The following is a 14,308-nucleotide window of genomic DNA, read 5'->3' as shown; positions in this document are numbered from 1 at the left end:
AAACCGGTCACTTTTCAGACACAAGCCGCTATGATATCCCTAAGGGGCTTATTGATACTAGTTAGTATACCGATCAAATTGACTCTTCTTGCTATTAGGTACCCATTTGTTGACGGGATCAATGAAAAGGTCCAAAATAGCCTAACCAATTCATTGAAAGTGCAATTCGTCCGACTTGCGCTATCCTTGTCAGTGAAAGATGCTGCTGAAGTTGGCGTAATGAAGAACTGCTTCATCATTAATCGATTTTTAAAATTTTTGTACCCTGGATTAACTAAGTTGAACAATTATGGAAAGAGATATGATAAGCAAAGTATTTGGCTCGTTGAAGCTAAAAACAGGTCCAAATCTGATCCAATCATCATCTATTGTCATGGAGGTGGCTACATTTTTGAAACGCAACCAACGCAAATTGAAGCAGTATTGAGCTTTTACCATTTGCTTGACAATGAAAGGAAACAGAAAACTTCAATATTGGTACAAGAATATGGGTTGGCGGGTAAAGGAAATTTCATAGGTTCGCAATTATACGAGGTGGTTGCTACATATAATAAATTGGCTTCAGAAGGTAATGACAATATTGTATTGATGGGTGATTCTGCCGGTGGTAATTTGGTAATTGCGTTACTACAATACTTGAAACAACAAAAGAACCCAAAATTGCCATGGCCAAAGTCTGCAGTTTTGATTAGTCCTTGGGTCAAAATTGTTCCCGATGTGTATCAGATGGCTCCAGGACACTCGTACTATGAGAATGAAAAACGCGATATATTGAATGGGCGATTTGCCGGAAACAAAGGACGAATGAAGGCAATGTTTGGAGTAAATGATTACAAAAGTCTATTAGTATCTCCCGGTAATTTGCCATACAAAGCTGACGACTGGAGCGACATTCCTACATTGAACAATAAGGGATTTTCAACATTTGTTCTTGTTGGTGAACACGAGGTCTTTCGTGATGATATACTAGAATGGGCTAAACATGCGATTCAATCAACATTGGTGCCACAACCCGATTCAAATGGGGTATTTGATGCCAGAGTGCACGAGTACAAGAGTGATGGTCAGGATAAAGCTTACATTGATATTGTTGTCGAGCCCTGGGGTATTCACGATGCTGTCGTTTTATTTGAGAATAACATAATTAGAAAATTGAGGAAAGCACCATTTTTGAAGGTAGAAAATCTAGATAAAGTAGAGTACTTTGGGGTCGTAAAGATTGTTGAGTTTTTAAACAGGACTTTGATTGTTGGTGAGGAAACAGAAAACCTCGTAAGACCAGTGCACACGGTAATGAAAAGCTCGCCGGTGAGTGCATGACTGCAACTGTAGACAATCTCTATGGTTGTGATGAATAATCAACAATGTAAGATTTATTTATAGAAGTGAATAGAGTTTAAAATATTAATAGCCTTGTGGGCATTCTCTTACATGAGGTCAGGTTTTGGTTGATCCGAGTGACAACACCATTAGTGACAAAACCTTGACAGGCTCAAAGACTCCTCTGAACTTGATTTTCTGGATGTAAAATCGTTGGAAAATTGCACAACCTGTAATACACGAAAGGTTTTCCACACTATTTATGTTGTACATTTGGCTTCCATTCAACTTCAACAACCTCAAAGGTATTCTAATTTCTTAATTCCCCTCAGGGGTCCCGGTTATTTATTTTATAGATGTCCTGCATATACATACTTGCACATGAGCCCTTGGATCTTTTGAGTTTGCAATGTTTTGTACTAGGCCCAAGGTGGTTGAAGAGCAGAATTGTTTGTAAACGTCGGGAACAAGGCGAGGTGGCTCCGAGGGAAGGTTCTTAGGTCATGGGGTTTACTCAAGTAATCTACTTACTGCTCTAATTGAAATGGTTCTCGGTATTATTTTCTTTCTTAGATTGGTTTGGCATGTGATTTCTATTGTGCGACATCTCCCCCTCCCCCACACACTGAATTTGAGAGAAAAGCATCACCTTGTTTCCGCTTTCAATAAAAATAGAATAAATCCACAGTGGAAAACCCTCGTTCTTCCCGGGCTCATGATACAATAAAGAGAACTCATTTCACGTTATTTCCATCCCTTCCCCATCTTAATAGCCCAAGCCAATTACGAGAAATGATTTCACTCAAAGGCTTACTTCTTCTACTCAGTCTCCCAATCAAACTCCTTTGGGTTATCATAAGATACCCATTCTTTGGTGGTGCTAATGAAAAGTTTAAAAACAGTTTGATCAATTCATTGAAGTTACAAATTTACCGTTTTGGTTTATCTTTGTCAGTTAAAGATGCAGTATACGTTGGAATCATGAGTAATTATTTCATTATTAATAGATTGTTGAAACTTTTGTACCCTGGATTGACCAAATTGAACAACTATGGAAAGAGATATGATAAGCAAAGCATTTGGCTCGTTGAAGCTAAAAACAGATCCAAATCTGATCCAATCATCATCTATTGTCATGGAGGTGGATATTTCTTAGAGACGCAACCATCGCAAATAGAATCTGTCTTGAGCTTTTACCATTTACTTGACGAAGAGAAAAAACTGAAAACTTCCATTTTAGTCCAAGAGTATGGGTTGGCGGGTAAAGGAAGCCTTATTGGCTCACAATTGTATGAATTGGTTGCCACCTATGACAAATTGGCTTCAGAAGGTAATGACAATATAGTTATCATGGGAGATTCAGCAGGAGGAAACTTGGCAGTTGTATTGTTGCAATACCTCAAGCAACAAAAGAATCCAAAATTGCCTTGGCCAAGATCAGCAGTTTTGATTAGTCCATGGGTTAAAATTATTCCTGATGAACATCAAATCACCCCTGGTAATTCATTCCATGAGAATAAAGACCGTGATATGATTCAAGCACACATTTTCACTGAAGACCGTCGTGTTGACTTGCTTGGAGATACCAACCATGCTGATCTCTTGGTTTCACCAGGAAATCTTGAATACAATGCAAGTGACTGGAGCGATATCCCCACTTTGAATGGTAAAGGATACTCAACATTTGTTCTTGTTGGTGAACATGAGAGTTTCCGTGACGATGTGATGGAATGGGCCAAACATGCAATCAATTCTCCCTTGGTACCACAGAAGCAGGATTCACGTGGAAGTTTTGACTCTAGAGTACATGAATACAAGACTGATGGTGAAAATGGTGCTTATGTCGATATTGCAGTTGAACCCTGGGGTGTTCACGATTCTGTTTTGTTTTTCGAAAATACCATCATTAGGAAATTGAGAAAAACCCCACATTTACAACTAAAGAATTTGAACAAGGTGGAGTATTTTGGTGTCATTAAAATCACTGAGTTTTTAAACAAAACATTGGTTGTTGGTGACGAAGCAAAGAAGTTGAGAATTGTTGATACCACGCAAATAACCAAAGCAAATGGTAAAGTTGCTGAAAATGATGTTCAAGCAGTTGCTGAAGAAGTGAATAGTGTACTTGATGGGGTTAGAGCTTGAGTATAGAGATACATAGCGTATTGATTAGAGTTTACATCGATGAATTACATTTCTTTCTCTAAGGAACAAAACCATTTTCTAAGTGGTATTTCAAAGGCAAACCCAATTTCAACAAGAGTCATCAGGCTAGATATTGTGTATGACCCTTTGTTTCCCAGGATAAAGTGATCCCCCTCCGGTTATACAAGTTCAATCGATTCTCTAGATGATTTTATCTTTGACCAATAACATTGGCCCCCAAAAGCTGTAACCTCAGTACCTTATGGATTCCGTAACCAATTATTGCCATTGAGTCTAGATCAAGTCTCAAATTTGTAATCGTGCGGCTTAGCTTTTCTTATTTTTTCTCTTTTGCAGCCTTTCCAAACTTACTAATGAGAAAAATAGGCTAGATCTGATTAACTTTGAGTGGAAAAGATGGTCGGTTCCTTACAATATTGCACTTGAGATAACATTAAGGGGAATGCTAGAGGTTCCTACACAGCTCCCCCCCTCCACCCAACGATATTTTTGGCTCACAATTTTCTCCTCATTGCTTAGAATGTGGCACGATCTCCGATTCTTTTGTTAGTTGTTTCGAGATCTACCCATGAACACTAATTCTAAATCTTAACTTTGCCGATGCTATTGTGGATCCAGGCGGGATTTTTGGCTCTTATTACTAATCAACGAGCTGAACCTTATCTAGATATTTTCAATGTGGCTCTTTGGGAGAGTTGTGGGTCCAAAAATAATGGTCTTATATTATTACCCGGGGATATAATTGTTTACTTTGTGTAATGGGTCATTCTCTGCAAGAGAAGGAAATTCATGGCAATGACGTTCTTGAGATTGCAGAATGATTTTGTCATTTGTGTAAACTCTAGGAGACAGTGCAAAAGTAATACAATACCACCTACTAAAGCCAGCAAAAAAAGAAGACCAACACACTTTGAAATACTAGAAATGTATCGGTTTGCAGTTGCGCCTAGAGAGACAAGTATTGTAAGCTATGTAGAGAATACACTGCCCATATTGCCTGTATTAAACCGACTTTTTGGTGGTCCCGAATTAACCCTGAGAAGTAGTCGTAAGTCAATGACAGCCAAGGTGGAGTTAGCATCAGCATAATAATACCGGGGAATACATAGTTCAAGGCTGTGGATGTTTTTTTTGACACAAAATGCTTAAAAAATTCATCTCCCATAGAAGGAGAGCAAAAGCGTATACGCACAAACATAAAGCATGAGTAAGTTATCGTCCTTTTTACCAAACGTGGTAATAGCCAACCCAGATGTAGCTACGTACACCTCCCACCGAATTAGGCATTTCATTCATTGGAGAACATTACATTGGCAAATGACGAATAAGTAGCAAAGATACAATTCCGGAAATATGTTTATGCACACGAAAAGATTTGGCGGCAAAACAAAACGCACCTTACTGTGTGGCATAACTTGTTACATATCTTAAACAGGTGCTATTTCGTCATAAGTGCTTTCACTCGGCAGTTGTTTACAATATCACCGATGATTGCTACTTCCACAACCTGTTAACACGCACGATGGTTTAAATTTGGTCTTGACTTGTTGTTTCTCTCTTCATTTGCTTTCGATAAATATCATTTTTGTGCATTTATCGAACAATTACAACTAATTTATGAAATAGGAGCCATTGAGGTTGGCGTTCTGCATACTAGATGGATATAGTTGAATTATTTTTTTTTTAGCTACAATTATTTCCAATTGAGAGAGCAAAGTTAACGTTATGAAGTAAAATATGCTCCACTGCTTCTTCGCTAATGATGTTTCAAAGGCATCAACCTGGTTTGGCGCAACTGCCTCGAGTTCAATTGAAGTACCCTTTACATGAGTATGTCTCCTACAGTTCACGGAGTGCAGTGATAAAAATTACGACATTGTTAAGGGGATGTGGTTTGTGTACTGTATTTAAGGGCTGGATGGTGCGCTTTGTGTTCTTCGGAACGGATAACGAAACAAACGACTTACCCACGCAACTTTATTTTCCTTCCTGCAAAAATTCCCCTTGATTTACTAACCAACGAAAGGGTTAATACACAGAAGATTACAATTGACCGGGCAGGCTCCACGTTGATGCCACTAATGTGAACGTTAAGCTACTCACTTCCGTGTACAAGGAGAAGTGAGAGTGCTAGTGCTTATATGTTGAGTTTCAATTACTCCTACCATTGGCGGGTAAATTAAAAAAAGAAAACGTTCTTTGATCCTCTCCTTTACAAAACGTCATAACCACAATTGTTTCTAGAATTCGAAATACTTGAAAGTTGGACGCCCTTCCACATTCGGGATCAAGTCGACCGTGCAAGAAGATTACATTCCTTCGTTTTGCGATTGCTGTAGCTTGCTATTGTTTCTTTGATGTGTATCTTGTACGAAAACCGTCTCGAGGCTGTTTCACAAAGAGCTGCAAATGTACAAAATTAAAAAATAGAACATTTTGAAGAATTAATAAGCGTCTAAAAATGAAACTTAATTGCTCTTTAAGGAACGCAATAATACATCCCAGGTGGAAGAGTGGGAGTGCACGGGTACGATTATGATATCTTTGTGAAACAAAGAATCTTCCAACTATGCTTGCTATATCCTCCACCACCACACCCCTATATCCGTGGAATTGCTCCACAGTTTTACTTCCAACCAAACTCCGAATAAGATTATAAATATGGCATCAATTTTCCCATCAATTGATGAGATATCCAACTCCATTCTTTACTTCTTCTCTTTAACAAATTACTATTGAACATCAATCAATTGCAAAGATGGTTTCATTTCACGGTTTACAAGTTTTAGCTAGTTTGATCTTTGAATCAATTTGGCTCATTATTACTTTCCCAATTTCTGGTGGTATCAACGAAAGATACAGAAACAATTTGACTCAATCATTGAAGGTGTTGTTTTGCAGAAAATCATTGGCTTTCCCAATTCTTGATGCTAAAATTGTTTCAGCTTACTCCAACTCATTTTTGTTTTCAGTCACCGCATGACAATTTCCAAGAGTTACTCAAGGTTTGAACAACTACAATGTCAGATACGACAAAAACTCCATTTGGGTTGTTGAAGCCAAAAACAGATCAAAGGATGACCCAATCATTATTTACTTGCACGGTGGTGGATACTATTGTCAAACTGCTCCAACTCAAGCTCAAAGTTTGCTTGCCATTTACAGCTTGGTTGAACCATCAAAGAGAGAAAAGTTGTCTGTTTTGTTCTTGGACTACTCATTGGCTTCCTATGGTAACGAATTGTTGACTCAATTGCATGAATTGACTGCTACTTACACCAGATTGGCTAAGGACGGTAACACCGATTTCAGATTTATTGGTGATTCTGCTGGTGGTCACTTGTCTACTACTTTCACTCAATACTTGTACAAGGAACAAAACCCAGAATTACCATACCCAAGGTCATTGATTTTGGTTTCCCCATGGGTTAAATTGGGTGCTGACAAAATCCAACACACTGAAGGTCACTCATACTATGATAACGAAGCTAGAGATGTTGTTCAATACTCATTCTTTTCCGAACCAGACAGAGGTGCAACTTTGGTTGGTGATTTGAATGTTCAATCTTTGGTTGTTTCCCCAGGTAATACCCCAGACAAGAAGAACTCTGATTGGTCAAGAATCCCAACTTACTCCAAGCCAGGCTACTCGGTTTTTGTTGTTTTGGGTGAACACGAATCTTTCTTGGATGATATTTTGGAATTTTCTGAATATGCCTTGAGATCCCCATTGAAGAGGCCATCTGAATCTGGTGGTGTTTTCGACCCAAAGAAACACTCATGGACCAATGGTGGTGGATCAAACGAAGCTTACTTTGAAGTTTACATTGAACCACAAGGTGTCCATGATGCTGGTCTTTTCTTGGAAAATGCTGTTCTTTCAGAAATTGAAGACAATCCAAACTTGAAGGTTTCCCAAATCAACGATAAAGAATACTTTGGTATTAAGAGAATCGTTGAATTTTTGGACAAGACCTTGTAAGAGGGTTAGCTAGTGCAGGAGTGTCTCTTGTTTTGCTGTTGCTGCTGCTGCCACTGATGCTCTGTTGTCAATGACTTTAGATTGTTTTTTATTATTCATTTATTTTTATATCAGTCATTGTGTACATAAGTTGCAAACCTGTTTGTAGTTTATATACGCAAAGAGAATGAATAGCTTACTATAAAGTGATAATTGTAGGGTTGAGGTTGTCATTGGTGGATTGTTTAACATGATACATTTGACATAATTAGTTCGTAGAAGTAAACAGCTGTAGGTTGGTTTATTTACATCCATTCGACAAAATTATCCTCTTTCACTGCTACATTGAAATCAATACTCCCCATTTCATTGCAAACAACGTTTATTTTGCGATGCCTATTTACAATATCTTTCTCTTATTCACTCCTACGTTTCTTCTTTTAAAACGTCTTTGGAGCCAACGATACAATCTTGTTGTAGTTTAAATCCCTCAACTCTTTGGCAACAACAGAACTGATTCTCGTTCCCAAAGGTTCGCCATTTTTATTGATCAAGACACATGCATTATCATCAAAGCGAACCACTGATCCATCAGGTCTTCTAAAAGGTGCTCGTTGCCTGACAACTACAGCACGACATATATCTCTTCTTTTCACTCTATTTGATGCTTGTGCTGATGAAGATCCTGATGAAGATGCATCCACGTTTGTAGGTCTAGCTTGTTTAACAACACATGTTATTTGGTCACCAATGTGGGCACATGATTTAGGATTGTGACGGAGGACTTTAATGCATTCTACTACTTGGGCTCCGGAGTTGTCTATCACGTTGAGAAGTGTCTTGAGGTATATCATGTGTGCTTCGGGGTATTTGGATTTTTTTGGATAGGGATGGTGAAATTTTTCATGAACTTTTTTTTTTTTTTTTCTGTCACCATAGAACGATGTTGCAAGGTGATGAATATATCGAACTAATAATGTAGCTGAAATGTTGATCATCTAGTGCAGCCACTTCGATCGGCGATGGTTGTTGCACGGAGTGAGTCAAACCTTAAGTGGTTTGTTACCACGTTTGACCACAACGAGAGAGTACAAGAGCCGCTTTGAATCATTAAACATACACGCATAGTTAGACGGTTGTGTCAAACATTCATCTTACAGCTCATAGAGTAACCCCCTTAAGCCTAAACTTCTAATCATTGCATTCTATTTTCACATACCATATAGGAAAAAGATTCCTCTTACATCTCAATTACAACTCCTTTTTGTCTAATTCCTGATCAATCCTTTCAGAAGCGTCTTCAGTCTTGCCAACAATCCAATCGTAAACTCTTCTCATAAACAAAAACTGAGCGAAAGCAACCAATGCAACAACAGCAAACACAAAAATACGCTGACCATCTTTTTCAACATTCAAAAACTCATAAGGGTAACTACCACCATTATCAACATCAATCAAGTTATCCAACAAGAACCAATAAAATGTAGTCAACAACACAACAAACCCTAATGCAGTATTATTGGAAATGGTCCATCTTGGCATAAAGATCAAATAATCAATGAGCAAACTAACAACTGGCATCAAATGGATGCAAAGATCAGTAGTTAATGGTAAGTTGAAATTGGCTGGGTCTTTAGTCAATAAATGAAGACAAAATAATCGTAAAGGCCAATAAACACCAGCAACAATAGTCTCCAAAGCAAGTCCAATAGGGTGTAAATTATTTTTGAAAAGAAACAATGTTTGTGATTTGGTAATGTGGGCAATGAATCCCACAATGAATACGAAAAGGGAGTACACTAGTGACAAGTTTGTCAAGAATTGCCAGTGTCCTGCATCTTCCAAGTGAGGAGGTAGTTGAATTGTAGTGATTTTGTGGTATCCATAGAATCCAATAACAATGGAAATGAAATCAATAGTGGTGATGTAAGGGTTACCCACTTTTCGTCTCAGCGCAGCTCTGTGGCCACTGCTGTAATGTTTGGTTGATGAGATTCCATGTGTAGCTGCCATTGAGGTGAACAGGTGTGATTCTTTTGTGAGTCTTGACGCAGAGCCTGGTTCTCAAAGAAATTAACGATTGAAGTTGAGATTTGGTGGTGATGAATTCTTCGCTTTACAAATTGTTGAATAATCACTGGTATATGGACTCCCAACTATCAGGAGATATGCAATGATCTAAAGTTAGATATGTCGAGTCTAAAGAAACTAAGTGCTACATGAAATGGAAAATATTTCGGAGCAAACAAATTAGAAGCGCCCGGATTTGGATTGATATCCAGTTTTTGTGTTGACCGCAATTTAATAGAAAAAGTGCGTTTCAAAAAAGGTTTACCATTGACTATACTACTTGCTATCTAACTCTAAACTCTAATCTACTGTAAAAGTCTGGGGGACTCAAAGCTAAAGACACACAATGGCTTCCCCTCCACCACTGTTCCCACCATTAATCATCGTGTTTTCGGAAAAACTTGGAAAAAGCAGACCGAGTACGAGAAGTAGATCTTGATCGACTCTCATTAGTCAATCTCAGAACTGGATTCAACGATTGATTACCACTTCTTCCTCTTTCTTCAGCAACCAAATTAGTATACGATGAATTTCTTGAGCTTGTTGGACTGAGAAATGAATTCACTTTACGATGCAACAGACTCAGTGAAGAAGAGCCTTGTTGATGCTGTTGTTGGTCGTCGTTTGTATCAGGTGCTTCTGACGCCCGTTTAAGCCAATTGACAAAATACTGCTCTGAATCAATTGGTTGTGGCAAGTTCTCAATATAGTTGTATGTCGGTTTAACAATAATCACAGGAACCAAGGCACATTCTAGAAAATGTTTTGATAATGACGACTTACTCAAAAACCCTCGATGACGATGATGATGCTTGTCATCTTGTTCAACATAATGATGGGTTCCAATAACCATCATCGATGGCGCATACTCAGCAATGGCCAATTTCAATGTCTTGAGGGGTTTCCCAATAACAACTTCGAAAATCATTGATACTTTTTTAAAATGAACATTGAGTTGTTCAAATTGAGTAATGTTGGCATTTGCTTTCAATTTGTCTATCGTGACATACTTTTTCTCATCCAATACTTGCAAAATGACTATGGTGTCACCATGAATCACCATTTCATCAAATAACCATTCAATGGCTTTTGTTGATTCAGCGTCATTATTGTAACCCACAAGCCATGTCTTGTTGTTTCTTCTAAACTTGTACTCGGGGTGTTTGATCTTGACAGTATATGACTTCTTGGGTCCTTCTTCACCGGTGTCGAAAGATACACCTCTTGATAAATTCGGTCTATTGGCTTTACTCATTGCTGATTTAGGCAATGAAGATAATGAGGTTGATGATGACGAGTTCAAATGGGAATTTAATATGGCACTCCTGGGAGTGGGTGATGTCCCAAAATCAAATTCATTGCCATCGGCTACTGTGTCGACTGCAACTGTAGGGATAGGTGAAATTAATGGTGTATGAGGTACAGAGCTCGCCGGTGATAAAAGCTCTGGTGATAGAAGATTACTATTTGAATCGTAGTCGTCGTAATACAATCGTCCTAGCAAGTCAGTTGAGTTATTTTGTTGTCTGTATTGCTGAATAGATTCATCCGATGTGTGATATAGTGATGCATTGAGTCTGGTGTTCTTGGCGGTTTCCGACTCTTCTTTGTCATTGAGTGGTTTGTCTAGTTTCAAAATTTGACCTTCTGGGGGTGGTTTCTGTATCCGAGGGTGGTGAGTTTCAGCAACTTCATTCATAGTGGCCAGCAGCTATACTTGCAAAATGGTGGAAGTTTAGTTGGATGGTGAGAAAATTGGGTGTAGTTGTTTTATTCTTTGTTGATGATTTTCCGTAAACGGCTGAATCTTTTTTTCTCCCACCCCAACTGAGATCCAATCTATATACAATCGGCATTCTTTTTTATTCTTTGTTTCGAAAACAGACACCAATGTATATACGACAAGGCTGTTCAATGTACATCTACAGAGACTACATAAGCCACTGCTAATGCTAATGTTACTCAAAAAACGATCTTCCATTGTTGATGCCACTGTTTTTTTCAACAATTCCCCATAGCCTATCCATTTTAATACCACCAATGTCATCAACAATATAAAACTCCCTTCTAGATCCATCTTTGTCGCTCTTTTCCTCCCATGTAGTATACGGTTTCCAAAACTTGTGTTGGGGTGAAATCACTAATGATTTGTTCTCAGTAATCTTTAACAACTCGTTATACGTCTTTCCACCAGTGAAATTCAATTTTTCCATAATCAAGTTTTCATCTTTGATCAAATTATCCAATGTCTGAGGAACTTCTTTATTGTATAGTCTGAATATTCTAGTAACATAGTCTTTGGTCTTCCATTGAACTAAAATGATTGGTATTATAGTACCAGCCAATAATGTATATGCAAATGAATCATCAAATTGAGTCGATTCATAAATCAATTTGGATCCATATAAACCAACAACGCCAAAACTTAGAGTTAATCTTTTCAATATGGAAACATATTTAGCTGCTGGTGCTTCATATATTGGATTGTATGATAGTCTATAACATTCAGGTAATTTAGTCTTGGAAATTTTGTGTCTTTCTTGCACATATATTGGATCATCTTCCAAAGTAGGTGACCAAGGATTATTTTCACTAATCAATTCATCGGTATCGACATTGGAATCATTAGATTTAAAAGATTTGGCGTTAAATGGGTTCTGTATTAGGCGCTGGGAAGTTGTAGTGAATGATTTGAGCAATGTGTTTGGTACAACAGCTCGTACTTTGAACAGTAGAAGCGTGGAGTATACTGATCTGTGAAACATCTATAAGGTGGATGAAGCGTAGTATAGTTGATGTTTGTATTCAACTACTTTCTTAACTAAAACAAAAAAAAAAAAAAAAAGAACAGTGTGTGTGTTCCTTTGCAAGAGAAAAAATTTTGATGATGATGGAAACACATCTCTCTCTCTCTCTCTCTCTCTCTCTCAAACAGAAGAAGCAAATATAGATAGTACATATCCCAGTTCAACTACTATCAAATCTATACTTTTATTCATTACTACTCATATTAATTGTATACGGGCCCACTTCCCCCACCCATAATAGTACAGATTACAATACATTACACTACCAAAAAAAATGGACTCAAATGCAACTGAAAGATTTGTACCAGAGTATCGTCGTACTAATTTCAAAAACAAGTCACGTTTCCAAAGCGATGAATTAAGAAGAAGAAGAGAAACTCATCAAGTTGATTTGAGAAAACAAAAGAGGGAAGAAGTACTTGCCAAGAGAAGAAATTTCCATCATGATGCTAATGATTCAGAAGATGAAGAAGATTTCAATCTGAATATCAACAACCACGATGAGAATCAGTTCTACAACAATTTAAAACAAGATTTACCCAAAATGATTGAAATGATCCAAGCCCCTGATTTCGAATCCCAATTGGCTGCAACAGTTAAATTTCGTCAAATATTGTCAAGAGAGCATAATCCACCAATTGATTTGGTTATTCAACTGGGGGTCATTCCAACATTGGTGGAGTTTATGAAGGATGATCATCCAGATATGTTACAATTGGAAGCAGCTTGGGCATTAACAAATATCGCTTCGGGTAACTCGCATCAAACTAGAGTTGTTGTTGAAGCAAATGCCGTTCCATTATTTGTTCAATTGTTGTATTCTCAAAGTCTTGAAGTTAAAGAGCAAGCAACTTGGGCCTTGGGTAATGTTGCCGGTGACTCAGCTGATAATAGGGATTACGTCTTAAGTTGTGGTGCTATGGAGCCAGTATTGAACTTGTTCAACTCCACCAAGATGTCATTGATTAGAACAGCCACTTGGACATTATCAAACTTGTGTAGAGGTAAAGCACCACAACCAGATTGGAACATTGTCTCGCAAGCCATTCCAACATTGGCCAAGTTGATTTACTCAGTTGATTCTGAAACTTTGGTTGATGCGTGTTGGGCAGTTTCATATTTGTCGGATGGAACTTCGGAAGCCATTCAAGCTGTTGTTGATGCTAGGATTCCTCATCGTCTTGTTGAATTATTGGGTCATGAATCTACTTTGGTTCAAACGCCTTCATTAAGGGCCATTGGTAATATTGTCACTGGTACCGATTATCAAACCCAAATTGTCATCAATGCTGGTGTTTTACCTGCATTGGCACCATTGTTAAATTCACCTAAGGAAACAATTCGAAAAGAAGCTTGTTGGACAATTTCAAACATTACTGCTGGTACAACTGAACAGATTCAAGCTGTCATAGACTCAAATTTGATACCACAAGTGATTAGATTATTAATTAATGGTGATTACAAGACCAAAAAGGAAGCTTGTTGGGCCATTTCCAATGCTTCTTCTGGTGGGTTACACAAACCAGAGATAATCCGTTACTTGGTAAGTCAAGGATGTATTAAGCCACTTTGTGATTTGTTATCAGTTGCCGATGTTAAGATCATTGAAGTTACATTGGATTCGTTGGAAAATATCTTGAAAATGGGAGAAATGGACAAAGAAGCAAGGGGAACCGGTGTCAATGAAAATGCTTTGTTTATTGAAGAAGCTGGTGGTATGGAAAAGATTTTTGAATGCCAAAATAATGCCAATGAAAAGATTTACCAAAAGGCTTACAATATAATTGAAAAATATTTCAGTGATGAAGAGGATGAAAATATAGATGATGAAAACTTGGTACCTGAAGCTTATGGAAATTCATTTGGATTTGGAATTGATAATTCAAACCAACAACAAAATTTCCAATTTTAATGGATACAGGGAAATGGACTCAAAACGTGATTTTGACTATTGGCTTCAATTTTTCAGATTGTCATTTGGTGC

The 14,308-nt window shown here is 37.8% G+C and overlaps 7 protein-coding genes and 1 pseudogene across 8 annotated transcripts; 4 read left to right on the top strand and 4 right to left on the bottom strand. All coding sequences in view use genetic code 12, as the record gives it.

Moving 5' to 3' along the window:
• Positions 1–30: 30 nt before the first annotated feature.
• CPAR2_302740 (uncharacterized protein) lies at positions 31–1,320 on the top strand (the record flags this gene model as incomplete). The annotated part of the gene is made up of 1 exon (XM_036807646.1): positions 31–1,320. The coding sequence occupies one exon, from the start codon at positions 31–33 to the stop codon at positions 1,318–1,320; it is 1,290 nt and encodes a 429-aa protein (XP_036664462.1).
• A 792-nt stretch (positions 1,321–2,112) lies between these two features.
• On the top strand, positions 2,113–3,465 carry CPAR2_302730 (uncharacterized protein; the record flags this gene model as incomplete). Its single annotated transcript, XM_036807644.1, has 1 exon — positions 2,113–3,465. One exon carries the CDS (start codon positions 2,113–2,115, stop codon positions 3,463–3,465), a length of 1,353 nt encoding a protein of 450 aa, XP_036664461.1.
• A 3,015-nt stretch (positions 3,466–6,480) lies between these two features.
• CPAR2_302720 lies at positions 6,481–7,468 on the top strand (annotated as a pseudogene; the record flags this gene model as incomplete). The annotated part of the gene is made up of 1 exon: positions 6,481–7,468. A coding segment is annotated over one exon (988 nt).
• Positions 7,469–7,887: 419 nt separating this feature from the next.
• On the bottom strand, positions 7,888–8,301 carry CPAR2_302710 (mitochondrial 54S ribosomal protein uL14m; the record flags this gene model as incomplete). Its single annotated transcript, XM_036807643.1, has 1 exon — positions 7,888–8,301. The coding sequence occupies one exon, from the start codon at positions 8,299–8,301 to the stop codon at positions 7,888–7,890; it is 414 nt and encodes a 137-aa protein (XP_036664460.1).
• Positions 8,302–8,698: 397 nt separating this feature from the next.
• On the bottom strand, positions 8,699–9,460 carry CPAR2_302700 (uncharacterized protein; the record flags this gene model as incomplete). The annotated part of the gene is made up of 1 exon (XM_036807642.1): positions 8,699–9,460. One exon carries the CDS (start codon positions 9,458–9,460, stop codon positions 8,699–8,701), a length of 762 nt encoding a protein of 253 aa, XP_036664459.1.
• Positions 9,461–9,893: 433 nt separating this feature from the next.
• CPAR2_302690 (uncharacterized protein) lies at positions 9,894–11,216 on the bottom strand (the record flags this gene model as incomplete). The annotated part of the gene is made up of 1 exon (XM_036807641.1): positions 9,894–11,216. One exon carries the CDS (start codon positions 11,214–11,216, stop codon positions 9,894–9,896), a length of 1,323 nt encoding a protein of 440 aa, XP_036664458.1.
• A 259-nt stretch (positions 11,217–11,475) lies between these two features.
• CPAR2_302680 (uncharacterized protein) lies at positions 11,476–12,282 on the bottom strand (the record flags this gene model as incomplete). Its single annotated transcript, XM_036807640.1, has 1 exon — positions 11,476–12,282. The coding sequence occupies one exon, from the start codon at positions 12,280–12,282 to the stop codon at positions 11,476–11,478; it is 807 nt and encodes a 268-aa protein (XP_036664457.1).
• Positions 12,283–12,598: 316 nt separating this feature from the next.
• Positions 12,599–14,236, top strand: CPAR2_302670 (karyopherin alpha; the record flags this gene model as incomplete). Its single annotated transcript, XM_036807639.1, has 1 exon — positions 12,599–14,236. The coding sequence occupies one exon, from the start codon at positions 12,599–12,601 to the stop codon at positions 14,234–14,236; it is 1,638 nt and encodes a 545-aa protein (XP_036664456.1).
• Positions 14,237–14,308: the final 72 nt, after the last annotated feature.

This window comes from Candida parapsilosis, contig 005806 (genome assembly GCF_000182765.1).
Source record: "Candida parapsilosis strain CDC317 annotated contig 005806".
NCBI lineage: Eukaryota > Fungi > Ascomycota > Pichiomycetes > Serinales > Debaryomycetaceae > Lodderomyces > Lodderomyces parapsilosis.
Note: the sequence above shows the minus strand (reverse complement) of the source record. Positions and strands in the feature narration are given on the sequence as shown.